A 27,022-nucleotide genomic window follows, 5' to 3' on the forward strand; every position below is an offset into this window, starting at 1 on the left:
GGTGAATCCAGGAACATCTTCATTTTAAAGTTCATGGACAAACCTTGGTAGACAAAGTTTTAAAGCCGAATCCTGTTACGGACACTTGGCATTTTAAAAAATGTAATAAAGATTCCGTCTCTGCCGCCCATGTGCCGCGTCTTAACCACATCCCCCAGACAGCGTGGCCTCCAGCAGAAGGGGGTCTTCTCCAGGGCTGGCTGTAGGAAGTGTATGAACAGGTACGTGGGCAGATCAGACAGCACTGGACGTGAGTACCGTGTGCAAATGCTGAGCAGAATCCTGGCACGATGGCCACCGAGATCACCCATTGCTGAGAAAACGAGCAGATGCCCAATTCCTCCCTCTTTGTGTGAAAGCCATTTTCCGGCATTGAAGGAGGTTGTCACGTGATGACACAATTTCTCATTTAAAAAGAAAATATGTAGTGGTGAAGTCATTGGCTTATCATCTCCGGTACTTGAAATTAATAACTCTTCCCAGGGTTCCATGGCTTGAATGAATGTCCGTAAGAAGTATACGAATGCAATTTGTTTTACTGAAAGATGAAGAGCAACATTTAAAGTAAGATATTTGGCTTAAGAAAAATAAGATTTAGGATGTGAATTCTCCATCTCAAATGTGGAGGGGTTGTGATGTGGTTTCCTTTGTTGATCGGTTTTATAATATCCTGTGAGTATATCATTCATTGCTCTCAGCTCTCTTGCCATCATTTCGGTGGAATTAAAAACATACCTTTCCAAGTAAGGAAGGGAGGGGAACTTGAAAAATGCTTTGAATGCTTAAAGAATAAATGAAGAAAATGGCAGTGCACTTATCCTTTTCAATATTTAAATTTAACAGTTCAACAGATGCATTACCTCTCAGCTCATCAAGTGGTTTAGCAATTTCCGTGAGTTTTACTACATTCAGATGGAGAAGTACGCACGTCAAGCCATCAACGACGGAGTCACCAGTACTGAAGAGCTGTCCATAACCAGAGACTGTGAGCTATACAGGGCTCTGAACATGCACTACAATAAAGCGAATGACTTTGAGGTAGGAACTCATCTTTATTTTCTGGTCCTCTCCCTTTGCTGTTTCTTAAATTTATGTTCTTTGGAAATGGCCTCAAATCCGTTTCTGTGTTGGCATTTCACAGAAACATCCCCCAGCACGGTAAGAAGTAGAACGTCAGTGAGGATTCCCCGTCCCCCATGATTTCTATCAGAGTCCTGGGGAACTGACCCACTTTTTTTCCTTTCCCACTGGCCGGTTCTGCTCCCTCCACAGAAAACCCATTTGGCCATGGAAAAAGGGAACTGGAGAGTCCGAAGAAAATGGCGGCAAGTGTTCCCTTTCCGGAGAAGGGGTCCCCACCCCAAAAGGCCTTTTTTCATACTGAGGTTCTGGCACGTTGATTGAGCTGAAAATATGCTATGTGCAGTGGTATCTTGCAAAAGCTGTTTTCTAAGAAAGTCTAGAAATGTTATTGGGCAGTGATTCTATGGTTTCTGTCTTTAATCAGCATTTATTTCCTTTGTGGGAGAGGTAGTATGACAATTTACTGAGTGCATATTATAAGAGATGCATCCAGATTTTGTTTTTGTTTCTGTGTGTGTTGTTTTGGGAGGAGAACCTCAAGTGTTTGTTTTGCACACGTGTAGCTTCACGGGTGTGTTGCTCTGTGTACACAGGCTCTCATACACACTTATATACGTACAACACGCATATTCTAGATACACATGAAGCAGTATAAACACTTCCCAGGAAGCAAAATCTCTGCAACAGTAAAAGACGTGTGGCTATGAGTAAGGCATTTCTTTACTGGGCTGATGTGGTGCCTCAGCAAACATTTTTCATTGCAACGTGATGACTATGAGACAACGCTAGCGAATCTCCCAGTACTCACAAAGGCATTTTGCTGAGCCCTGCTGGCTGAGGCCACAATAGGCAGAGGTGGGACTGTGACCGTTCTGTGGGCTGAACCCCCGACCATGAGAGTAGACAGGCCATAGCTCGACAAAGCTGGTTCTTTTCTTATATTGTCTGGAGGATAGGAATGTTTTCTCCTTCATCTGCTCATACAGGGACCTTGTATAAATATTCTCACTGGGTACCTCACACAGCTAAGTACCCAAAAATGCCCAGGAAGTTCTCAACTTCAAAGGAGAGAGGAACATCTTGGTCTGGCCAACAAAAGGACCTGAGCCTCGCTGCCCACACCGCTGCGTGCTCATTATTTTTGGCCCTTTCTCCCACTGTTCTTAGTGCAGATCAATTATGGTGGCTTGGAAAGACCCAAAGGTGGAAAGTTAACAGTGGAGAAGTTGTGGTTTTGCCTCCAAAGTTTGCAGGTTAGACTACAAGACACCAGTTTGTCTGTGCTATCCAAGACAAATGGAGATTGCTTGTCAAATTGTTCTAATCAAAGTTTTTCTCTGGCTGATCATGTTAGAAGTGGGGATCCTTCTTGTACTGCTTCGCAATTTTAAAGTCTCGGTTTTTAAAGTCACTGGTTTACTGTTTCCACGGAACATTCTAGCAGATTTCTTCTAAAGCTGAAGAATATGACTATAGAGAAACACTTAAAGAAGTCTTATTAAGAACTTCACTTCAACCCCCTCCTTTCTGAGAAGTCTGTTGCTCTAAACTTTCAGCTAAGAGAATTCAGCTGTGCGCCGGCGAACTCTCTGTAGTTTATTATGACAAATATTCGTTTCACGGCTGCATCAAGCCTCGTAAAAGATGAGTGCTACACTTTCGCTGTGTAACGTGCTTGAGAGAACAAATCCTGGCAGTGCACATTAGGATCGTAAGGGTTGTTTAAACCTTACCTGGTTGGAATTTAATCCCCTACTCACAGCACAAGGGCCAAAAGGACACAAACAGGGGACGGCTGGCATCAGGAGATACCCGACGAGCTGCTCCATTTAGCATCATCTAAATCCTGCTTTAATATGATTAACATCTGATATTTCTCTCTTTCTGAATCATATCCACTTCCAGCCAGGCCACCTCGCTTTTATCTGTCGTGTCTATTTTAAGACTGCTTCAGTGCAAGAAGTATGGGGCCCAGGGAGCAATTTTGTCACTTCTCATGTGACTTCAGACAAGTTATTGGTCTAGTCGAGGCTTTTTCCTCCTTCAGTAAAAACTAGACTCCTTTTGGAAATGTGGTGACAGAGAAGCAGGAGCCTGGGATTTTCCCGGCCCGCCCCCCCATTGATCACATGCTCACAGGTGCAAACGCACACACACGCCCACCGCCACACGTGACCCTAATAGCACCAAATAGTTTTTAATTTCACCTCTCGGTTTTGGCGCATTTACTAACAAAAGCTTCAGATAAGATGATCCCTTCTTTTCTGTGTTTGTGTGCATGGAGGTCAGTGCTTAAGTAAGATGCTTAAAAAGCCACTGGTCTTATCACTGTCACTTTACCAGTGTGGGCCGTGGCTGCAGGCCAGAGGTAGACCCGGCACCTCGAGCCGAATATCTCAGCTGATAACGCTGTGCACTGTGTGACTTTTGCATTTAAGTTCCTCCTCTTTAAGTCAAGTAAAATGAATCTGTAGTCTAATATGAGCAAGAGAGGAGGATGGCAAAGTAGAGAACTATCTACCTCATTTCTCTTTAAATTTTTAAACAGATGGACCATGGTGCCCAAAGATCCTGTCAAAGGAATATATTAACCCAACTGAGTATTAGCTGGTCACATAATTAAACATCTTATTGGTTGCATTTTTAAATTTCTCAATCAGTTGTTTGTAGCAGTAATAAAATAGCTAACATTTATTGACTGTTTACTATGTCCTGGGCACTCTCCTAAGCATTTTACCAGTATTAACTTATTTAATATGAATAGTTATAATAATATGGATATTAATGCAAGAAGAATCTCAGTTGGCCTAAAAATTTACACTGTTTTTAAGTAATTCAATTCGGGTAGGGCCAAGTAGAGGCAGGTGGGGGAGGGTGTGAGAAGAAATGAGGCTAATGTTTTTCCTCCTTGGACATGACTTCCTTCTTCCTTCTTTCTCTTCTCCTCCTCCTGTCTTTTCTCAGCTTTCTGCCCCAACTCTGCCTCTGTCACAAGCTTGCTGGTGGCACCTCTGTCATTGCTTAGCACCATCCCCCTCCAGCCCCTGCTGCTGATGGCTCTCAAAGCTAGAGTGGTTGCTGACCCCTGGCCCGCAGGAAAATAAAGCAGATGGGGAAGGTTTATCGCTAGGAAAGAGGGAGTGGCCTAAATCCCTCTCCTCTTCTAGACCCTACGTTTCCTGGCCTTTATGAGTCAGGACCTTCTGAGTGACAGGAGAGCTTGTTCTGCCTTTTGTATCAGTTTACACAATTGCCAGGATTCTTGGCACAACATTCAGACTTAGGGTGGTGAGAGCTTGAGAAATCCCAGGGGGTGTGGAAGAAGACACCGAAGGGGGTGGGGCATGAACTGCGCTTTTAGTTTGTGCTAAAGGGAAGAAAGTTGGTCGCATCGCATGGGGCATTGCCTGCTTCTGAACGTGAGTCTGCGAAGGTTTGCAGGAGAGGGGCGTTCAGATACAGGCTGCGTATTTCGTCCCTGCTTCTCACATTTAATGAGATTGGCAATAATAAATTTGTCTTTCCAGGTGTTACGGTATATATTTCCATACTTCATTTTCACTTCGCTTTGATGAACTTCCAATTTTTTTTTTTTTTATGGAGAGGGAAAGGGGTTTTTTGGGATTTCGTCCCAGTTTTTAAATCGTACTGCTACTTCTGAATTTAGGAGCGTACAAGTTGGATTTTATTGCTTTTTTTTGTTGCCTTCGCAACTGTAGCAGGAAAGGAGGCAGTGATTGCTGTCAGTTTCCGAGGCCCGTGTACAGGTTTTGCAAAGACCCCAACTAAGGCAACCTCCCTGCGTAACTCACCAAGGTGAATTGCACTACTTAAGGAGGCAAAAGACACACCACCCTAATGTGACTCCATTACGTAGACTGACCACTTGATGTGGTGCAGCTAAGAAGGGCAGAATGATCCAAAGCCTGGGGAAGCGGGGTGGGGGGCTGAGAATGGTCTTGTGTGTGTGTGTCAGTTAAGAGAATGTGACAGAGACCTCCATCCAGGCTGCTACTTCTGACTTTAGGGACATCTGAGTTGGATTTTATCGCTTTTTAGTTTTCTCCCCAACTGCAGCAGGAAAGGTGGTCGTGATCACCGTCAGAATCCAAGGCCGCATGGAGCATCCTTACTGGTTCTCGAGACCCGTGAGGTAGCTCCCCTACCCCTGTGGTCAGCCAAGCATCCCTCGTAGGCCCTCAGCGGCTCGTCATTTATCCGTAGACAGGGTTCAAACTCCCAGTAAGAGTGACTAAGCTCCCTTGCGCTGGCTAAAGACCCAGGTTTGGGGATGGAAGGCTTAGAAATAAAGAGAACGGGGAGTTTGATTCATTGATTAGCGGGCTTATAAACGCCCGCTAATCAATCTACTATCTCACTAGGCAGAGGCCCCATCAGTGAGCCTGTGGCTTGACTTCTTCTAGATTTTACACGACGGGCAAGAAGAATACTTCTGCAGACCTCTTTCTGTGTTTCCTCACTTTCCTCTGAGAAAGAGAAAATTTAAGCAGCATCCCTCACCATCTACCCGCCAGCACACGCCCGAACACATGCACACTAAAACACACATCCCGGATCTACTCCCTCCACCATTCCCAACCCACCCCTGCTTTCAACACAACACGCGTTTAAGAAGATTTAATATATTTGGAAGTCTTTCATTCACACTGCCATCTCTTTAAAGAAAAACGAGGACAGGTGGATTTAGGAAGCACTGCTGTCGGCTCCAAATAGATACTTAAATATGAGTGATCATTTGGAAAACTGGCACACGAGTGCAAACCTTTTACCGCTGTTACAGTCTTTTGGCCTCAGAGCCGCTGAGCTGTTTAAATGATCACACGACACACTCTTGGTGGGTGGCGGGGAGGCAAAGAAACCCTTACCACTTCTTTCCTTGCCAGTCCCACCACTGACAAGCCAAATTGATCTCTTAAGAGACGAAATGAATGTTCTCTAAATATACGGACACACATGGCTGTCTGGGAACACGTTCCTTGCACAGAAATGATTGCCTGAGATTTGAAGGAGAGAGCGGTAGAGACGCCAGGGTCGGAGCGGGGCGGAAGGGGTGGGGGCGGGGCGGCGGTAGGATCGCGCGCGTGCTCCGGGCCCCGTTTTTGCTCCGCTGTCCTTTTGCGATTCAAGGTGTTGATCAGTATAATGAAGCGGGCCCGTTGATTTATCATCTATTTGGTAATGTCATTGCATTTTTAGCTCCCCGTGTCTTTTTTGTCATTGGGTTACATTCAAGCACAGTAAGATCAACTTTAAAACCTCCTTACTCAACAGCTTTATTAGTTATAGCATTCCATGACCTTTCTCAACATTCTTAAAGAAAAAGATACAGTGTAATGTCGCTTTACTTTGCTTATTGTCCTTTGTTGTGGTGAACAAAGCATTTTCTGCAGTGGCTATAGCACATAATTATACGGCTTTCAATGGCAGTGTCTTGGCACATATCAAAGTTCAGAGGAGCCTTTAGAAAAAAAAAAAAAGATGTTTTGTGGCAGCCTAGGGAGGGTCTCATCTTTCCTTCAGAAAATAGTTCAAGGCTCTTCTGTCAAGCTTCCCTACTTAGAGCTTTTTCTCCTCCTGCTTCATAAAGTTTAAAGCGGATTCAGTGGAGTTCTATGATCTATTTCCTTTGAAAGATTGTTCCTCGGCACAGAGAGGGCCTTTGACTTCAAGAGTTCACAGATTCATGTCTTTAGGTATCATATGTCTGACCTTATCAGTGACTCCATTTAATGTCGGAGAAAAAGTCTCAACTCTTTGTGTTTGTCTGTTTTGCCTCTGTGAAATGATTCGGTGAAAAGACCATCCTTTTTAACACACCACTGAGAGGCCGTTTCGGCTGCAACCTACCCTGTGGCTTTTCTCTCTTTAAAAAAAAAAAAAAAAAAAAAATTGTCCTTGTGTTTTGTGTATGGATGAGTTCACAGTGAGAATAGAATTATACAAGGGCAGGCGCACACACAAAAAAAATCTTTTGCTTTCCTCCCTCCCCTCCCTCCCCTACCCCCTACCACTCCCCCCCCCCATGATCTATTGGCTCTCTGGGTGGCTGTACCCCAACAGGCGAAGCCATTTAGCAAACACAGAGGTGGCAGCCGTGGTGCTGGGGCAGCAGTGGGGTTTCCCTTGCTTCGACCTACCCCTAAGGCCTTCATAATTAATTGTCCTTCAGAGATGAGGAGAGTTCAGAGACAGTGTGCGGAGTGGTGTCTATTGTGGACATTCGGTTTTCCTTGCCTCGGTTCTTTCTCTTCGTCCCACAAAGGGTCATCAGTAGGAGGAAGGGGGCGAGTTCTCCCCTGAGAGCCTCTGCCGGTGGTTGGAGCTGTCAGGGGGATGCTATCATTGTGTTCAGCCCATCCTGGATTAAACGTCTGGAGAAGTTCTACAACCTTTTGAAAACGAGCCTGTTTATTTCGTCCAGATTAAGCAAACTCACTAGCGAACTCGAGCTTGTTCCAAAAGTTGGCGATCCCTTTCCACATGGCGGATAACATTTTAAATCGAATGTCCTCGTTCCCCACTTCACCCCCCACCCCTCCCCCACCTGATTTCATTTCACCTTAACCATTCGGCTCTTCCTCAGCCATAGGGCAGACATTTTAACGACCATTCACTCATTCCTTTTCACTACCTCGGTATAAATTTGCAGGAATAAGTACTTTCGCAAACATTCTCTTTTGTGACATGTAGGGCTTTGGTTCTTGAAAGTAGACTATTCTGGTTTAAAAATACTGTTTCACCTTTAGTGGATGCCTTCAGCCAGTCTTCAGTGCTATTTGGTAACATGGCATAAAAAAAATATACATATATATGAGCTGTTCCCTTCCTCCCTTTTTGGCTAAGACGCAAAATAAAGAGGCAATGTGGAGACGGCTATTTGAGAAGTAAAGGAAAAGGAGAACCATTAATGATTCTTCTACTACTCTTCCTGTTAAATAGGGTGAAGCCAAGAAAAACAAATATAATCATTCTCCCAAGGAGCAGTTAAACTAGCACATTAGGGAGGATTAAGATCACCTCACTGTAGCTTTCACAGCGGCTTCAAGGCTGAAGGGAACCACAGGGAAAATCTTTGTGTCCCTCAGAGCAGTCTCTTCTGGAGGAAGGGACCTACGGGATGGCCAGAACCTGTCCCTGTAGAACACTTCCACAATGGACCTTTTGGTATTTAAAGAGAACCCGTGTATGGAAGTTGACGCAACGAATCTAGTCGTACCAAAAAGGGGGTCATAAAAAATTAAAGTTATTCTTATGAATCTTTCATTAGAAGCAATGAAAAGAGACACTGGCGTAGGTAGTCTAAGTCCTTTGTGCCGAGAGCCCTTCTTCCGGGCTCTGGGCTATTGTTTTCAGCTCCTCAAACAGACTTTCACTTTCAAAGTGACAAAAGTCCCTTAAAAGCCAGACAGCTGTACCAACACACCCACCTTATGGATGGAGCAGGAGCCACGGGCAGGTGACAGGGCCTCCTGTTTAAAACCGGCAGGGGTGGCTCCTCCTGCCTTCATGTTGTTTTTGCACTCACTGTGAGAGGGATCGTTCATTGCTAATTTGTGTCCCCAACCTCCTGGGGGTCCCCAAAATATTTCTTTGGCGTTTTCTTTACAGCATGAAACATTGACATCCTTGATAATATCTACACCTCGGGGTTGCATGGCTAAGGGCAGGTTCGTGAAAGTTTGAGCCCAGAACTTTGCAGAAGATGGAAGGAGTTGGACTCAAAACTCTCTCCTTCCGTTTCTCCCCTGGCTTCTCTTTATTCACTGTTTTCTGACCAGTCCCGATTTCTCTTAGGCTTTTCAGATTTCTGTCCCAGCAGGAAGAGCTGGGATTGTATTAAAAACACACACCCAGCGTGGGGATCAGCCTCACCTTCGGATTTCAGACCCATTCTGCCTGCATCCCAGGCCTCGGGTCGCGGACAGTCCTCCCTGTGTGTGTGTGTTACAGGCCCTCCCTCCCCTGTCACCTTGTGTACAGTCTGGTCTGTGACACTGATGGTGATTATGTCATTATTTTGCTCTGGGGGCCCTGGCACATCTGCAGAGCCCGAGCACATCTTCTTTGTTGCGCTGGCAAACGTCCCACGCCACAAATGCTTCATTAGCCCTGCTGCCGGCCTCCTTGCCAGACGCGAGTGCCCAAATCCAGGCTTCTTTTTGCTCTGTTCTTTTGTGTAGCTGATGATCATGCATTCATCTTGCCGGTTCTTCCCCATTTTCCTCGACTTCTGAACTCCAGATGTCCCAGTTTTCTTGCCCAAAACACTCTGAAGTCTACAATGAGACGCAAGGTGACTCCTTACCCCTTAACCCATCCCACCCCTTACCACCTCCCCACTTTCCCACTCTCCCAAATGAATAGTGACTTTGAACCGCTCCCCAACATGAGTGCTATTCTCTCAAACTTGAAAAGACACCAAGTGATGGCTCCTAGTTTGTGATGGGAGATGGGGTTAGAAGTAGGATTTACTGGATCTCGCGTATGCGATGTGAGACTTTCTCCTCCGTTCCACCCCTTCCCTCTTCTGGACTCCTTATTCGCTTTTGCACAGTGTTGCCATATTTTACCGATTTTCAGAAAGCTGTCCAAAACGGGGTACAGAGAAGATTCTTCATGCCTTGCTGTGCACGTTGTATTCATCTGAATGGAATCTTGTCTCCGCTCTGCCCCCAAAGTCCCCAGCCCCGCCTTCTGCCTTCCTAACCTCCTCAGCCCCCAGCAATGACCTATTACTTAGATATTTAAAGTGAGTAACACTTAGCTGTTTAGGAAGCAAGCTGAAACATTTCTTTAAAGTTTTTTTTCTGTGTGTTTAACAGAGCCAGATCTTTAGTTAAGGTGTGCTGAGTTCTAGAGTAACTGCAGTGAATTTTAGACTTAATATCTTGGGCTGTGATAGATACTCTGTAACTGGTATGTTTTAATTTCCCCTTAAAATTGAATTAACCGATCTATGATGGTGTATTCTGAGCAGCTTCCCCCACAGAGAGTCTAACCAGTTTTTATCTTCCAACCACACCAACGTGCGATGGTTTAATGTCTCTATCTTTGAATAAAATGTAGATTTTAGTTTTAAGGTATACCCAAAAGAGTAAGTTCATATTTTATGGCAATCATGGTCAGATTGTTGTCCTGAATTCTAATTTGGAATCCTAGGAAAGGAAATTTTCTCTGAGGAATGTGTTGCCGTATTGTGCATGTTCCTGAGCTTGTCTGTCGCTTAGTCTTATTCTGAATATTAGGGATGATCTAGATGACAAGGTGAGGAGAGAGATGGCCAGATCACAGGCCACCAGGGAGCATGTTGGGAGGGGCCAGTACCGGTCACTGATTGAACCATTTTCAAAAGACTCAGGATGTCCCCAGAACATCCCCAACCTCCCATTATTGGATCATTATGGTTTTATTACCCATGGGTTTATTTAAACCTATTTCAAACCTAACTCCATTCTCAGGATATACCACTCCTCCAGATAATAATTCTCTCAATTTATTACCTGCCATGAAAATAGTATCTTCTTTTTATGGCTCTTAAAGTGATTCCCCTAGAATTCCAAAGGGATGTCCCTTGTTATAATGTCGTGGGATTTGTGAACAGGGCTGTGGCCATATTCTCCATTTCCTTTCTGATTTTATAGACTTTGATCATTACTCCCTCTTAATCTTCATCTCTGCAGATTAAGGAGCTCTAATCCTTTTTAAAAGCCTAATCTCATACAGTGAGTGGGCTGCCCCTGTAATTCGCTTCCACTGTGACTGTTTTCCCAAGGGAGAGTGACAGGAGACAATGGAACCTAATTCCAGGTGTGGACAGCCATGCCAAAGTTTATGAGTGTACCTCACATACACATCCAGCGGGACATTTTTGATTGCTCCAAAAGTTGGATTTCTCGAGTAGCATCTCAGTAGCACTTATTGTTAAATGATCTTATGAGATAAATTTGTGAGACTCTTGGTGAGTGCCCTGGCAAATCTGATCATTTTCTATAGGACATATCCAGCCAAATAAAAAATGGGCAGATCCACCATGCGGTCCAGATGTTTTCAGGGCTTTTGTAGAAAGAGTGTAAGAGTATTTGGCATCACGAAGACACAGCCTTAATCTTGGGCTCAAGTCTATAAAAATGACAACTAAGGTGAGAAAGCTTGGTCTCTAAATTAGTCTCAAGATGGAAACAAAGCGTTCACTTATGAATAGGTGTTATTTCATGTAAAGCATCATCCTGAAATCTTAAAGGGGAAATTCTTCAGAGAGTCTTCCCAGTGTCAGTGATCCTGGACTAAAAATGGTGCAGAACTTAAGAGCATGGATTCTGGAACCAGTCCCTGGGATCAAACCCCAGCTCTGCCACTTTCCAGCAGTGAAACCTTAGCAAATGTCTTACTCTCTCTGTGCCTCAGTTTCCTCATCGATAAAATGGGGAGTTGTCGTGAGACTCCAACACATATCCATGAATATGTTAGCACAAAGTAAGTGCTGAATGAGCATTTGTTTTTTATTCATTTGTAGAGCCAGGTAAAAGTTACCTTGTCCGTGCTGGCAGTAGCCCAATTATTGCATCATTTCCTGCTGACCCTAAACAGCAAAACAAACGAACGGGCAAACAGAGAGTTCTCGTCAAAACTGAGACAAAGAGTCAAGGCAAAACTGGTTTTAAAAAGACAAAGTGATTCCTGCTGCTCCAAGTGTGACTGTGAAGGTGACACCAGCCTGGACCGTCTCTGGAGTCATCGGTTCCAGATGAGAAGGGCAGCAGTGAGATGACAGGGTACAGTGGAAGGAGCACCAGATTGGAGGGTCTGCCTCCAGCAACACCTGCCTCCTGAGGCGCCACTTTGCTCACCTGTAAAGTGATAAGATTAAGCACAGAGCCTTGTTTGAGGTCTGAAATTCTGCAATTCTAGAATAGAAGACATTATGCATTCTCTAAATATATCCCGGGCACGATGCAACACTCTGAGCACTGATTGTGGATCCCCTGGGAATCCAGACGGCGTCCACATGGGGCCACTTCCACCCTCGTGGATCTGCTGTGGCTTAATTATCTCAGTCAACATCTCCAGGGTGTCCATTTCCGTGTCCTCCCAAGGCTCCCTTTGCAGATCTCTCAGCAATGCCTTTGGAGACATGGCAACTCCCTTGCTGGGATTATAGAGACTAATTTTTCAAATTCATAAACAGTTTATTGACTGAATTGGCTGCTAATCATTATACTCGCTGCTCATTTTATTTGTTGTGTCGACCAGGGCAGCCAAACAAGGGGGACATGCGTCAGTGAAGCCCTCCTGCTTTCGGGTGCTCTAGGAGATAGTACGGCCCCGAACAAATCTAAGGCGGTGTCTGTGCACCTGCGCCCACACATTCCACCTGGGGCCTCACCTCAACCCGGTCATTCAGTATTCGCAGCGTGTTAGAAATCTCTGTATTATATACAACATCTTCTCTCTTTCAAGACAGAATTAGTTGTTTTAGATGGTAGAACTACTTTCACGACTGGGCTTGGTTAATAAATTTTGCAAAAGCAACACCATGCTTTCCTTTAAATATTCCCCGAATGACAGTAATCTAAAGCAGCGGTCCCCAACCTTTTTGGCACTGGGGACCGGTGCTCCTATGAGATTCTAATGCCTGATGCTCTAAGGGGAAGTTGAGGCAGTGATGCTAGCGCTGGGGAGAGACAGCAAATATGGATGAAGCTTTGCTCGCTCCCTCGCTCGCCCACCATTCACCTCTTGCTGTGTAGCCCAGTTCCTAACAGGCCAAGGACCAGTACCAGTCCAAGGCCCGGAAGTAGGGGGACTTCTGATCTGGATCACGAAAGTCTTTTCCACTGGGGTTCTGTGGGTGCGCATGAGTTTGTGGTTGGTAGGTATCAAATCCTCACATGAATCGTTTGGATATGTATTTTTCATCTTTCTTGTGGTTATTGTACCCAAATTTTGTTTTGAAGACTCTACTTGAACATTTCTAAATTAAATCTGTTACTAAAAGGGACTTTATTAAAAGGTAATATATTCACTGAGAACAAGCGTGGAGGGTTGAGCAGGAGTGAAGGCAGAGAAATGACCAGAAGTGAAAGACGAGAGGCCACTGCTCTTCCTTTAATGTAGAAACTATTTTCAAAGATTCATCATTTTACATGACCTGAAGGCGTACAAGACGGTCTGTGTGTAAACTCCTGGCATTGCCTTTCAGCAGAGCCAACCCTAGGTCTTGGCAGCATTCTGAGACTCCACCACAAACAGTACCTCAAGTCCCATTAGGCATTGGTGGGGGTCTAGAGCAGTGGTCCCCAACCTTTCTGGTACCAGGGACCAGTGCTCCAAGAAGAGTCTAATGTTTGGCAATCTGAGATGGAGCTGAGGCAATGATGCTAGTGCTGGGGAGCGGCTGCAAATATAGATGAAACTTCGCTCGCTCGCCTCCTGCTGTGTGGCCCAGTTCCTAACAGGCTGTAGACCGGTACTGACCCATGGCCCAGGGGTTGGGGTCCCCTGGTCTAGAGAACTTCCTAGGCTCCTGGGGCCGTCCTGGGCTCTGTTCCTCTGCCTTCTCAAACTATTTACCTTTCTTTAAAAAAAGGATTTCAAAGCCCTTCACAAGCTCTTACTATGCTTTTGAAATACAACTCATCCTTGGTTTTGCCAAGGGTGATCGTGGCGGAGAGACCAAACGCAGTTCTCTGGGAATATGAAATGGAATTTCTCTGATGGGACAGAGACCTTTCAGTGTAAACCTAAAGATGGGACTGAGGTGTTTAATCCCAGCCCTTTCCCCACGCAACCCAGACTAGACTTGGGGAGCATAAGCTATGCTGGAGGAGTGGCACCATGTCCCGTGACCTGATGGTTCTCTGCAGCTCTGCCTGATGATCATCCATCTCTCATTGTGCTTTTTTGGGTGCTTACTGTGAGCGATGCTGTTCCGATGGTCCCGCCCGAACCCCATTTCCTACCAATTTCTCTGTAGGCTCCTCATGCCCGTTGCTCCATCAACATGAATACAGGGCACACAGAGTAGTGTTAATGTTAGCCTCGGCAAAGCTTAATTGCGAAGGTGAATCTACTGCAGAAAACAATCACGTAATGCATTCTTGAATGAAACAGGAGTAACTGGATTATCTGTGCTCCAGCTTCCCTTCGTGCAATATTAGAGAGTTTATGCCGTGTTGTTTTTGGATAATCTCCCATCCGAGAATGGCACCAAGCTCGGCCCTATTTATTTTAACACTTCACCCGGGAATTGAAGCAAAAGTTTAATATCAAGCACCATCAACCTGTCTTGAACTCAGCCACCAATGGCACACCGTTCCTGGGGCTGACTTGAAGGGAAGTTAGTTAACACTACAGAGTGACAGTACACTGTTTATTTTTTTCATCGAAGCTGATTCATTAGATGTATCGTGAAGGAGGGAGAGGTTCCTCCATTTTAAAATATTAAATTTAAAATATTAAATTTACATTTAAATATTTACCGGCAGGAAAGCTCCGAGTGAAAACCTCCTAGTCAAAGCAGGGGAGGCTGGAATCTTCCTGGTTTCTCGACCTTCTCTGTGTGTGGTCCACTAACTCCATTCCAAGGACATTCCAAGGGCAGCCTTAGACAAATTTGAGGAACATGTGGCATTGCAGGTTGAATCTGGGTGAGGCAATCTCAGCTCTCCTGCAAGGAGAACCAGTGTGCTAACCCAGCGAGGCCCATGAAACTCGTGAAGAAGGAAAGAGCATTAGGCCTTCAGAAAAGTTGTTGGCCCCCATGTTTGGCTAAGAGCAGAGGTTGGCAGACTACGGCCTATGGGCCAGATCAGGTCCTTCGTCTGTTTTTTTTTTTTAATGAACCTAAGCTAAGAATGGTTTTTATATTATTAAAGGACTGTAAAGAAGGATATGCCACAGAGATTGAATATGGACACAAAGCCTGTGTATCGACTACCTGGCCTTTTAGGGAAAATACTTGCCGACCCCTAGCCGGGGTTGTTTCTCTCTTTGGTAGACGTGTTCTCTCTGACATTCCCTCTAGTTCTGACGTTCCAAAACTATGATTCTTTGATGGAATCATTTTGGTCCAGCTCTATCTAACCTGAACAGCCTGCCAGATATGTAATCCCAGCAGAGAGTTCCAGGCGTTTGTAAGATCTGAGAGTATCTTGTAGTATCTCAGGGGTGGAGGGGTGGAGGAAAGTATTAGATTTTAGATTTTGATGCTTTTTCTCTGATTTTGTTTTTGTTTTATTTTGTTTTATTGTTCGATTAAACTTGGAGTCACTCTCTGAAACATGTACAGAGTTTGAGAAGGAAAGAAAATCTCTCCATTTTATTATAAAATTGTCATTCTGTTCCCCACATGCTAGTTTCTTTTTTTCTGGGGCTATGGCGAAATCGTTTTATTTATATTAATATCTATATGTAGTGCTGCCAGTGGATTGTTAACAGTTTAACATGTATATACGTACACACATTATCCACAAGTAGAGTAGGAGGTGTTAAAACATTCTTTTTCATTACGCGAAAGCCACGATTATTCAACACTGTGGATCATCGTGATGTTTTTTTTTTTTTTTTTTTTTTATGAGACATATGTTAACAGTCAACATTTTAAAGGTGTAGACATTTTTTTTGTGGATTCGGTACTTTGTAACTACCCACTGCTCAGAGAGAAAGATGCAAATTCAGATGAAGAAGCAAAGAAAGGACTCGGGGGGGCTCGTCTCTGCCCTTGCTTCTCGCTCCTTCCCGCTGTCCCCCCTGCGGGGGGCGATGGCCAGAAGCCGCCCCCCCCCCACCCCCCTGCCACACGACAGACCAAAGTCCACTTCCTGTGACCCTTTCTCATGGAGCGCCACCGCCCACTCAAGGTGGAGCCTTTACCTCCCTCCTTGCAGTTTCCATGTGACCGTTCCTTCTTTTTATTGCATTTCCTCCAGCGGCCATTTCCATTATGTCATAGCTGGTTGCTACTCTACCCACATTTATAAGGGCTGGCGTGGCATTGGAGGACATCAGGCGGTTTAACCGGGGCGTGTGCTGCCACAAACTCCACGTCGGTCCGCGGCGACAGACGGAGGGACCTGCTTTCCTTGCGCCACTTTTTCTAATTATCCCTGTGGGTCCTTCAGTCTGGCTGAGAGCAACGTGGGGGCTGCTGTGTGGCTCTGGGGCTCACGCTTCTTCCCCAGCCCTTCCCTGGGCCGCCTTCCCCGCCCCCACCCCCTCGCACATGAATATGACATTGCTCGTGAGCACAGACCGGGAGCAGCTTCCACCAGCTGAAACCTCTGATCCCAAAGCCACGAGAGAGTTTGGCTTTTGGATTTTGGCAAGAAGGCCCGTTGCCCATCAGGTCAGCATGAATAAAGATTTCTTTCTTCCTTTCTTTTTTTAAAGTCGGGCATCAACCGACACTGCCCCCAGAGCTCCCTTTCTCAAGACAATTTAACCCCTTCTCCCAAGTACATTTTTCTGTTCTGAATGCACGGTTGTTGTTTTATTCTTTTCCTGTGAGACGGCCAAGAAATCTATATGTAAAATTTGAAAGCCGAATCAATTCCGAACCGTCTTATCATTTTTAAAGTATGTTTATCCAGCGTTGCAGTAGGAACCAGCAGACTGTTTGAAGGCCACATACTTCTCAAACCTTGGTTGCAACACGTTTGCGCCGTTTTGAAACTGTCTTTATCTAGCTGAGAAAACGAAAATCTATTTGATAAAGTGGCACTCTGGCCAGTTTATCTTGCAATATGGCTTTAGCTCACTGAGTCTATTGATTTCCTTAAATTAATGTTTACAGAATGCTACTGAATTTTGCTCAACAGAACATTGTTCTTTTGAAGGTTTATAAAAAAACAATGATACAGACTGTTATTGCCGTGTGTTCCTTTGCTTAGATGGAGGAAACGTGTTTTTTTTTTGTTTTGTTTTGTTTTGGGTTGTGTTCTTTCTTTTTTTTTTTAAGGACAGCCTTGAACTATAGCCACTTCCTATAAGTGTTTACTCTTTACATACTTAAGTAGCAAACATGTACCTAGGAAGTGAGCCCACTTGTAAGGCCAAAAACGTATGGGCGTTACGCAAATCTAATCCAGTGGGGTCCCCCCGAAAGCCAAATGCCACTTGGAGCATCAGAGTGAAACAAACTAGTCTGAAAACTTGTTGTTTTCATAGAATTTCCTCTGCCTCATTTCATATAGCCCAGTCTGGGTTACAGCTTTGCTGCCAGTGCTTGGATAGGGCCAGCCCTTCCAAACATAAGTGCGAGCATCCTAATAAAATATAAAAGCCACGTAGCCGTTTGGCGGAAACTGTCATACCTTGCTCTTGACCCATGGTGCTCAGTGTTGAATACACAAGACCCAGTCTCTAGAGACGATTTTAGAACCGGCCTTCCCAGGGACGTGCACACGGCCATTCAGCTCTGGACACGGATTCAAGTTGCAATCATGAAATGACCGAAATAACTTTGGAAACACAAAGCTCCTTTTCTCAACTTGTTGGCTGAGCCAATAAAGTCACCCAAGTGAACGTCCTCCAAGCCCCTCTCCAAGCACTGCTTTGTGCACACGTGTCAATCACAGCGAGACGCCCTCCAGGACTCGGGCTGTTCCTCCAGGCGCCAACCCACCATCTTACATTTGGATGGTATTTTAAGCTTTCCAAAGCACATTTATGCCTGCTTCCGTATCTGGTCCTTCTCTGTAATGAGAGGGCATTGGGACACAATTCCACGATTCGCTCCGTGTAGCATCCTACACCATTTCTTCCCTTCCGAAGGGCCAGTTCGTCCCCGGCTGTGCACACAGGATAAATGCACGCATGGCTGCAGAGGGAGACCCTTAGGAACAGCATCCTGTAACTATGTTTCATAGCGCCATGATTCCTCTTTCCACCTCTGGCAGGAGAATTCAGTGAGAGTGAGACAGGGTAGAGGAGCAGCAATAACGTATCTGTTCTTGCCTTTTCATCTGATAATCTCTGTGAGGAGTTACTAAAGCATCTAGGTTTATCCATTTAAGTCCACTCTGTCTGCAGCCTAAGTCCCCAGCTTGTGCCACTGCCATCAGGAGATATGTCTCTCCTTGATCAATATTTACTTAACAAACAGCAGGGACGGGAGAGTTTGTTTAGAGGAACCATGTGCACGCTGGGGTGAATGAATGCTCGGGGAAGTAGTTCAACTTTGTCTCCTTTCTGAGGATCTTTGCGTGTGTGTGCGCGTGTACACGCGCGCGTGCATGCGTGAACGCGTACATCCACGTGCAGATGCCTTCTCTCTCTTTATCCCCTCCAAAGACCCTTTAAAGTCATCTAGAAAAACGCTTCCTATATGATTAGTGCATTGTCTATACCGTAAGAAAATTCACGGTATAAATTCTGTTTTGAAGAATCCAGCCCAAAGTTTGAATTTCCCTTTGTCCGCCTATACAGGTTAGACATTTCAAAAGGCTCTTAGGATGAACTGGATGCACAAGCATCTTCCTTTGACTCCTTTCAGATGAGTGGAAGGGGAGAAACATTAAAAGCAGTCTGACAAGGCAACTCTATAAATTTCTGATGACATTACATATGTGTGTGTATGTGTATGTATGTATATGTGTGTGTGTGTGTGTGTGTATACACACACACACACACACATATACATGTTTTTTAGAAAGCCCAAGGAGAAAAAGCTCTCCAGATTTTCAAAGTCGCTTGCCCAGTTTTTGGAGTTAGATGTGTTTGACTCTAATAACAAATATGAATAGCAGGGCGTTGGAGTTGAGAGAGCGCTGTCCCTTCAACTTCACAGAAATAATTGCTTGAAGGCTCAGTCAGTGCCTTCAATGCGGTTGACTTGGAGGCATCTGGGTCTGGTTTGGGGGGTTTTGTTTCTGTGTGTGGGTCGAGGCTGGGGGAGGGGGTGTGGGAGTTATTTATTTATTTGATTTTGTGAATCGGAGTTGTAAAGCCATCTGAAATATTCATGCAGAATTGTCTGAGAAGCCCGTTTCTGTTTTATTTACTGCACAGTAGAACAGCCACAGCGGATTAGTTCTACAATACCCGTAACAAAAGCCCAACAGCTGATGCATGTGATGTTAGGAGGTGACAAAACAGTTAAAGTATGCTGCTGGCTACAGGCAAGCAGTCAGCAGATGCAGACAAAAGGGTTTGTGACAAGAATAACTCTCTCTCCAAGGCGAGCAGTGAAGAGTATCCAAAATACCAGTACCCTTTTCTCCTTGACATTGTCTTCTTACAGTCAGCATTTTATTGCCCTTTTATAGTATTAAAAAAAAAGAGAGAGAGCGAGAGAGAAGGAAGAAGAAAGAAAATTTAAACACAAGCTAATTCACCAAAATACTAGCCAGGATTTTACTTTTCCATCAGTTAACCACTCCTGCCCATCCATATGTTTCCTTTTCCATTTCCCAAGGAGACATGTCTCCTTGGAAAAAAACCATAGTATAAAAGATGAACTGAGATGATGATCTCCCTGGATAAAATTGTAACCTATTGATAAGCTTAATAAGCCCTTTGAGACAGTGGTTTTTGGGGAGGGGCCAGGGAGAGAGGTCTGTACCTGGTTTATTTTCTGTCTATTTCAGCAGAGATCATTTCACTGATGAAATTAGGCCAGTGGACCAATTTTTAAAGGGGATCAAGGATGGAAAGGTATCCATGGGGAACTATGCAAGGGGCAAGGCTTAGGTCCCCCACAAGAGGCTGATAGATGAGCTTGTGGATGTTTCAGAGGTATGAAAAATCAGCTTCTCTGTCTCCAGAAAATAGAAAGGCTGTCTTCTTTTTAACCTTTATAATTCCCCTTCTATTCTCTGTGACATTCATTCAGCTGCCAAGAGCGTTTGGCAAGGTTTGGGCCAGCGAGCACACTTTCAGTGACCGCTAACCTTGGTATGTCCTGACACTTATGATGAGTGTCTGCAGGACACAGAAGGCAGGCAGCCTGCTATGTCAGGCTTTTATTATGTACTGCAGAGGCTAGGGACAGTCAGTTTAATAAAACAAATCATCCTTGAAGGTAACGCAACTGGGAAGAGGAGGAGGAAGACAGGGGAAAATGTGTCTTTGCCACTCATTCTGATAAAAAAAAAATGGGCAGCAAACTAACCACTCACACACAAACACACGTGCGCGCACACACACACACACCCCTCAGTGTGTGTGTGCGCGTGCGCACGTGTGTATGCACATGCATGCGCACAACCCAGCTACAGACAGCAGACTTGAAAATATCCTCCCGTTTTCCCCGTTTCATGGAAGCCCACAAGGCCCTCTTGCTGCGAGGAGACTCAAGTACAAACAATTGTGATGAAATTGGTAGATGCTGATAGCCAGCCCCCTTCAGATTTATGAGTGCCTTCAAGTACCTCATCGCAATATTATTCCCCTCCAAATATCAAGGCAAGGAGAGGCAGGACCGTTCAGGGTGAGGCTCCTATATTGGGATGCCTTTTATCAGAGCAAAGTTTCCACTCTCCTCTCCTGAAGAACACTCGCACAGCAGCTCCCACAATAGCTTCAGAGTCCCAGCCAGAGACTTTGGAGGCCTTTTGTTTTTCCCCTGTGGCATGTCCAAAGGCATGGCCTTCCCTCCCCCTCCCAGCAGCCCTGCATTGTCTTGCATTCCAGGGACTTGATTGACTGTTGCCACCTGATGCTGAGGAGATACTCTAGGGTTCATTCTGCACATTGTTGGGTTCTATTAAAAGAAACCTAGATAAGGGATTACTTGTCACTAAGGGATTTTCTGCAGATGTTTATTAGTGATTGGAAATCCATTAGGTGTGAAGAGGTACAGAAAAATTGAGGCAGTGTTATTCTCAGAAGACTGAATTTTAAGGCACCCCGCCCAAAAAGCATCAGAAAGGACCGCCCCCAACTCTACTCTGTTCAGTGGAGTTGGGGAAATGTTTCTAGCAGAGAGGTAAAGGTCTCTTTTTCCCATGGGTGATATTTCTACCTGGGGATGGAATTCCTTGGCTGTCTCGGAAGATAAGCTGCTACCCATCAGCCTGTTCTCTGGAGCCGCCAAAAAAGATGAACTGCTCTAGTATTAGAGGATCTCATTATAACTTTATTTTATGTAACCCAGTTTGTTGCAGGAGTATTGCCTCAAAGTAAGCACTAAATGAGCAAACAATTTTATTTGTTCTCCAAGAATTCACCCCTTCCCAAGCATAAACCAAAGACAAAGTCTCCTCCTGAGATTATTGTACCAGTCCCATTTATTTTGAAGTAACTAGATCTTCTGTGGTTTGTTTCAATCAGATCCACAGCTTATCCAGGTTTTGATGCCTCATATAAGTAGGAATAACTAAAAATGCATGAAAAAGGAGCAAAAAATGGTTTAATGGAATGACACCTGGACAAGTTATTTTTCATGAGTCTCTTAATCACATAATTCCTTCATCTCATAGACTCACATAGTTTCTTCCTGTATAAAATGATGATTTTGGAGATCTGTTCCAACTTGTTAAATTCCATCTTTTTTAAAAATTTCTTTTCTTTTTTTTTTAAGTATTGAGGGAAAAGATGAGTGTGATGCTAGAGCAGTATGGAATAAAGCAGAAGGCGAGATCTCGTTACGATCTATCAAAGATGATTCAGAAGAACGCTGCTAAGCATTATGGGGGATGTGAGACTAGAAACCATGGCTCTTTCTCTAAAGACATCTTATGATAAAGTCATTACGACTAGATGTAAGTTGGTGAAAAGTTAAATAATATCAAGACGAGTCCAAAAGATGTTAAAGGGCAGCCCGAGAGTACTAGTACTAAAAGAAACAAATGTTTTAAAAAGGATAAAACCCGCCAAAAACCACTAAGAAGCATGGCAAATGATAACGGTGGATCCTGCACACCACCCTTGCCCTCCCCACAAGAAGTCACTTTAATTTGTTTTCAGGCAACTGCTAGAACTACCCTTTTCTCCCTCTAGTGCTGACTGACATTGTTCTAGGTTGATCTTCCTCCTGCTCCCCCACCCCCCACCCGGCTCCCAGCCCCGGGGGCTCCTGGGAGTGGGCGGGGCTTCCACCTTCTTTGACCTCATCTGGAGCAGCTGCGGTCCCCTCTGTCCCTCACAGCTCCTTGCCATGCCACGCCACGCCCCCGAGTGTTCAAAGAACATAGATCTTCGTCATGGCTCCGTTGCCAGTGGCCAGTAAGACCACACTGCTTTAAATATTTATTTTAATATGTGCTCATGATTATGTTTCTGTAGCTTTTGGCTAGCAGCTCCCAAACCAAGTAGAGTGGGTATCCTCACTGCCTAACTGCCTTCCAGCCAGATTCCTTCTCTCAGTAATGCCCATTTGATCACATGTGAAGAATTGTTTTGGGGGGAAGTGGGGAGAGTGCTCAGGAAAAAATTGCTTAGTGACGTTTCACTTATTAGTATAAGGTGAGTGGGAATGCTTATCTCTCCTCCAGGCCCCTCCCATCCCACAAATACTCATGTATGTGCAGGAGGTTTGGAGAAAAATCACCAAAGTTTTGTAAAACTTCCAGATGAACTGTGCAGGAATGGCCACCGGGGCCTATGGGCTTGCACATTGATAGGGAACAAGGTGGTGTTTTGATGGTTTTTTAGGCAGTGCTGGGAACTACAACATGAGAACCTGGCCAATGTGTGTGTCTTTGGGCGGGGCCACTCGGAGCTCTCCCTGTTGCTAGGCTCTGATTGGCCACAGGTGGGGGACCTTTTTTTTTTTTTTAACCTAGAAATTAAATAGGTTTATTTTAAAGGACAAGTGACTTGCCACTGGAATCATTGAACTTCTTTGTCCAGTTTTAAATGTTTAAAACAGTCTGTGTAAAAATAATGACCATTCTAGTTTTATTTAACAGTCACTATCATTATTGAAAAGTCTATTGCACAAATTGAGAAAAGGTGGGGAGAAAAGGATCAATTATGTTCAACGGGACAATGCCTCCCTCTTAGTTTGATAAGTGGCTTGTCTTAACTGATGGGAAAATCTTTCATCTCTTATATATGTGTAGACAGATCTGTCTACACATACAACTATAGGGCATCTACTTCCTCTTATGTCTGTACTTACTGTAAAAATAAAACGTTACTAATGCAAAAGTACCCCACTAAAAAAAATCTACTGAGCATCAATGTGTACTTGGAAAATTATGAGCTCTTGGAATGATTCTGTGAATCCATTATCTTGAGATAGGGAAAGACAGGCCACACTTTAGAATACTAAAAAAGAATATCAATAGCTACTCCTTTCCCTAGACAACAGGTCAGACTATTAAATAAACAATTAAGAACACACACACACACACACACAAACACACACACACTATACATATATACTAACTGCTGTGGAAGACAAGGATTGAAAAAATTAGGATACTAAAAAGAATATTTATTGAATGTTTATCTTGGGATATAACGACTTAGAACAAATTCCTTGATCTCTTTGAGCCTCGGTTTTCTCACTGTAAAATGGGGATAATGACACCTCATAGAGATGCTGGGGAGATGGAATGACATAATTCATGTTCGGTTTGTAACACAGTGCCCAATACTTAATAAGCACTCCCAAAATGTTAGTTTTTATTATCATTATTATTATTGTTATTAGCTATATAAATCACTTTCTTATGGAGCAGATCTCATCTCACAGTAAAGAATTTTCTGGTGTAGAATTTTAAGATTCATTAAAAATTTTATATTTTGGGACTCGGGATTAATGTCATTATCTCACTCCTTTTTGTGTGTAGAGTGCTTTATAGTACAGATTACTTTGATATACAATTTAGCGTGCGAGTCAACCCTCTGGTTCAAACACTCAAGTCTGACTTTGGTTTTCTTGGGCTTAGTTTATATCAAAGGCCAATTATTTATCCTACTTTTGAGAACACATTTCTTTTTTGTAATGGAAATCCAAAGGAGATAGGATTCACAGTCTGAAAGACTGCTTGGAGACTTGCTTCTGGAATACACCTATTTAATTAATTCCCTAATATTCTCAATGAAATCTTAGCTTTTCCACTGGTCTGCATGTATCCTTGGCCCAGGTATTTCTACAACTCTACAAAGCTGTCAACCCCCATATTACGATGCTGCTATATATAACAACTTTACATAAGAGAATAGAGGCCGGCCATTTTTAGAAAATGCAGGTGCCATTGTAAGCCCCTTTCTCAAACAAAGAACCTAGCTCAGTTTCCTTTGAAGAACTGGAGACTTGAAACTGAAAACTTTATTAATGCCATTGTCTCCTTGTATCAGCAGGTTCCAGAGAGATTCCTGGAAGTTGCACAGATCACATTACGGGAGTTTTTCAATGCCATTATCGCAGGCAAAGATGTTGATCCTTCCTGGAAGAAGGCCATATACAAGGTCATCTGCAAGCTGGATAGTGAAGTCCCTGAGATTTTCAAATCCCCGAACTGCCTCCAAGAGCTGCTTCATGAGTAGAAATTTCAACAACTCTTTTCGAATGTATGAATAGTAGCAGTCCCCTCTGGATGTCCAAGTTCTACGTGTCTAGGTTTTGATTTCATATATATATATATATGTGTATGGGAGGCATGGATGTGTTATGAGATCAGCTGGTAATTCCTCCTCATTACCTTTCTCTCAACTTCTTTTGTTTTCCATTGCAAGGGGATGGTTATTTTCCTTCTGCCTTTAGTTTACTTTTGCCCAAGGCCCTTAACATTTGGAGACTTAAAATAGGGTTAATTTTCAGGGAAAAAGGAATGTTGACGTGCGTAAAGTTTATATTAGCAAGGAAGGGCATTTGTTACAGATGCTCCTGCCTGATCGATGGTATATTGTAAAAGGCGGTTGGCAGAGGGGCGCCCACGACACAGCACAGCTCTACGGTGATGTGTCTCTTGTTTTTACTGCTAAGAAGGTTGGAAAACTCAATGAAACCACTTCATGAACTTAACTATTTGGTTTGAACTCAATAAGTAGCTTTTCACTACATGTTGAAAAATAACGCCCATGGCAGATGAACAACTTATTTTTTAAAAAGTACCACGAAAGGCCAGATTTAAAAAAGAAAAATAATCACTGTCAAGCCTTTCCTAAGAGAAATGGCAAATACCCCAAACTAGTACCAACTTCTCATGGAAGCAAAGCAATTTTTCACAAAACTGACTCTTCTAAGATGAGACCGGAAATTCATCCATGATCCTCTAGTCACCTCTCTAAATTTTCCAATAGGTTCTTCTTCATAATAAGTGAGTCTATATCATTCTTCATAGCAAAAAAAAAACCCTGTAACTTGTTATCATTTTCTATTTATCTCGCTTCAGATATTAAAAGGCACATAAGTTTCAAATTTACTCTTTGCTCAAATTTGTTTATATGCTTACAAGAATTATTATTACCGTTTACTATTTAACACTTTCCCACCCCCCCAAAAAAATCTATTTTCTGAATACCTTTCTATAGTCAGGAACAAAGGACATCCCCACTTGACCATAAATTTCCTGTTTACGCTAGAAGTTTGTTGACAGCCATTAGCTGACTTGATCTTCACCTCCTGAGAGGAGCATGTATGAGAATGACCTATTTTCATATACAATTCCACACTACCCTGATGGATAGTTCAAAGTGGTGACAGTCTAATTAAGTGTTTCTTCATTTTAGGTGTAGCATTTTAAAGCAATCGATAAAATCTCTTCTAATTCAGATGCTAGCATTGACCAAAATGTGAGAAGAGTGAATAGCATAGCAAAGTTTGGGGATCGACCCAAAAGACACAATTTTAGCACACGTGAGAAAGCTAGCTGCTACTTTATGCTTTCTTCAATGGTTCTCCTCTTTTTTCTTTTTCTCTTTTTTCCAATTTTTCAAAGGTAGGCAACGTCCCATATTTGCTCTTAAAAAGTCGTGTGGCATTCACACTTGTTTTTTTAGATGGATTTTGCGTGCAGATGCAGTAAGAATTCCTTGTTCATTCTAGTAGGTTTTTCCTAACCCTTCCTTCCCTTTAAGTAATTTGATTTGATATACACCTCCTAAAATGACACAGTAACAAACTTGGTATTTATGTCATAGAGAACATAAATACTATTTTTCCTTAAATTTTCTAAAAATCCATTTGACTTCGGAGAATGCAGGTCGACCCACATCCCTGACTAGTTGACCAATCGCTGTAATTTAACGTTGTTTATAAATTCTGCTGATGGACAGGAATGTATGAAGGCAGTTATTGTCAGCGCAAAGCCTTAAAACCTGCTGACTTTAAACTAAACGGCACAGTCCTCTGATGGCCCGCATCACTGAGGAAACCAGCCAGCCCCTGCAGTGTAGACAGAGCACCGTGGCGTGGGCTGGAACACTACCGGTTTCACTCTGCGCCCACAGACACATCACGTGGCTTGCACTGTCTTCCACAACGCGCCCAGAGCCATCAGATCCGATTTGTTCTTGTTCCAGCTTGCTCAAGGAAAAAAAAAAAAAAAGTTCAGATAATCATTACCTTGGAATAAAATGCGAACCAAAAAAAGAAAAAAAAAATTCAATCAGCATAAGGTAGGGAAGCAATCTCAAGCCTTGGTCACACTCTTTTGCCTCGCTTCATGTAAAAGAGTGTGGCGTGCACTGTCCACGTCAGATACAACTGGGTCTTTGCATTTCCATGTAATTCGTATCAGCGTTGGGTTGCCGTTTGCGAGGTAAAAGGGAAAACCACGGTGTGTTCAGCTTGTGTGCTCAGATCGCTAGAATCTTCTCGATCTGGGGCAAATTCAATATTGATCCCAGGCTTATCTGGATTTTAGTATTATTCTCCCCTGCCTCTCTAATTTAAATAGCCAAATTAAGCAGAAGTGTGTGTTCACAACCAAACGCTGATGCTCTTATCAACGATAATATCCTCTCGATGTTCACTGAGGCATAGAAATTACTATGGAGTAGAAATTGCAGCATGAAGATAAGCTCA

The 27,022-nt window shown here is 43.7% G+C and overlaps 1 protein-coding gene across 8 annotated transcripts in view; it reads left to right on the top strand.

Annotated features, from left to right (window-relative positions):
* PROX1 (prospero homeobox 1) overlaps positions 1-26,543 on the top strand; it is a 53,030-nt gene extending 26,487 nt beyond the window's left edge. For 7 of the 8 annotated variants that reach the window (XM_016166483.2, XM_016166478.2, XM_016166476.2 and 4 more), the window contains 2 exons: positions 844-1,038; positions 24,352-26,543. In XM_016166483.2, the coding sequence (XP_016021969.1) occupies positions 844-1,038; positions 24,352-24,540 (384 nt within the window). In that variant the 3' untranslated portion in view covers positions 24,541-26,543. The remainder of the gene's footprint in view (positions 1-843; positions 1,039-24,351) is intronic. The other variant, XM_016166484.2, reaches the window with a different exon arrangement.
* The last annotated feature ends 479 nt before the right edge of the window (positions 26,544-27,022 follow it).

Source organism: Rousettus aegyptiacus, unplaced genomic scaffold, assembly GCF_014176215.1.
Source record: "Rousettus aegyptiacus isolate mRouAeg1 unplaced genomic scaffold, mRouAeg1.p scaffold_m13_p_17, whole genome shotgun sequence".
NCBI lineage: Eukaryota > Metazoa > Chordata > Mammalia > Chiroptera > Pteropodidae > Rousettus > Rousettus aegyptiacus.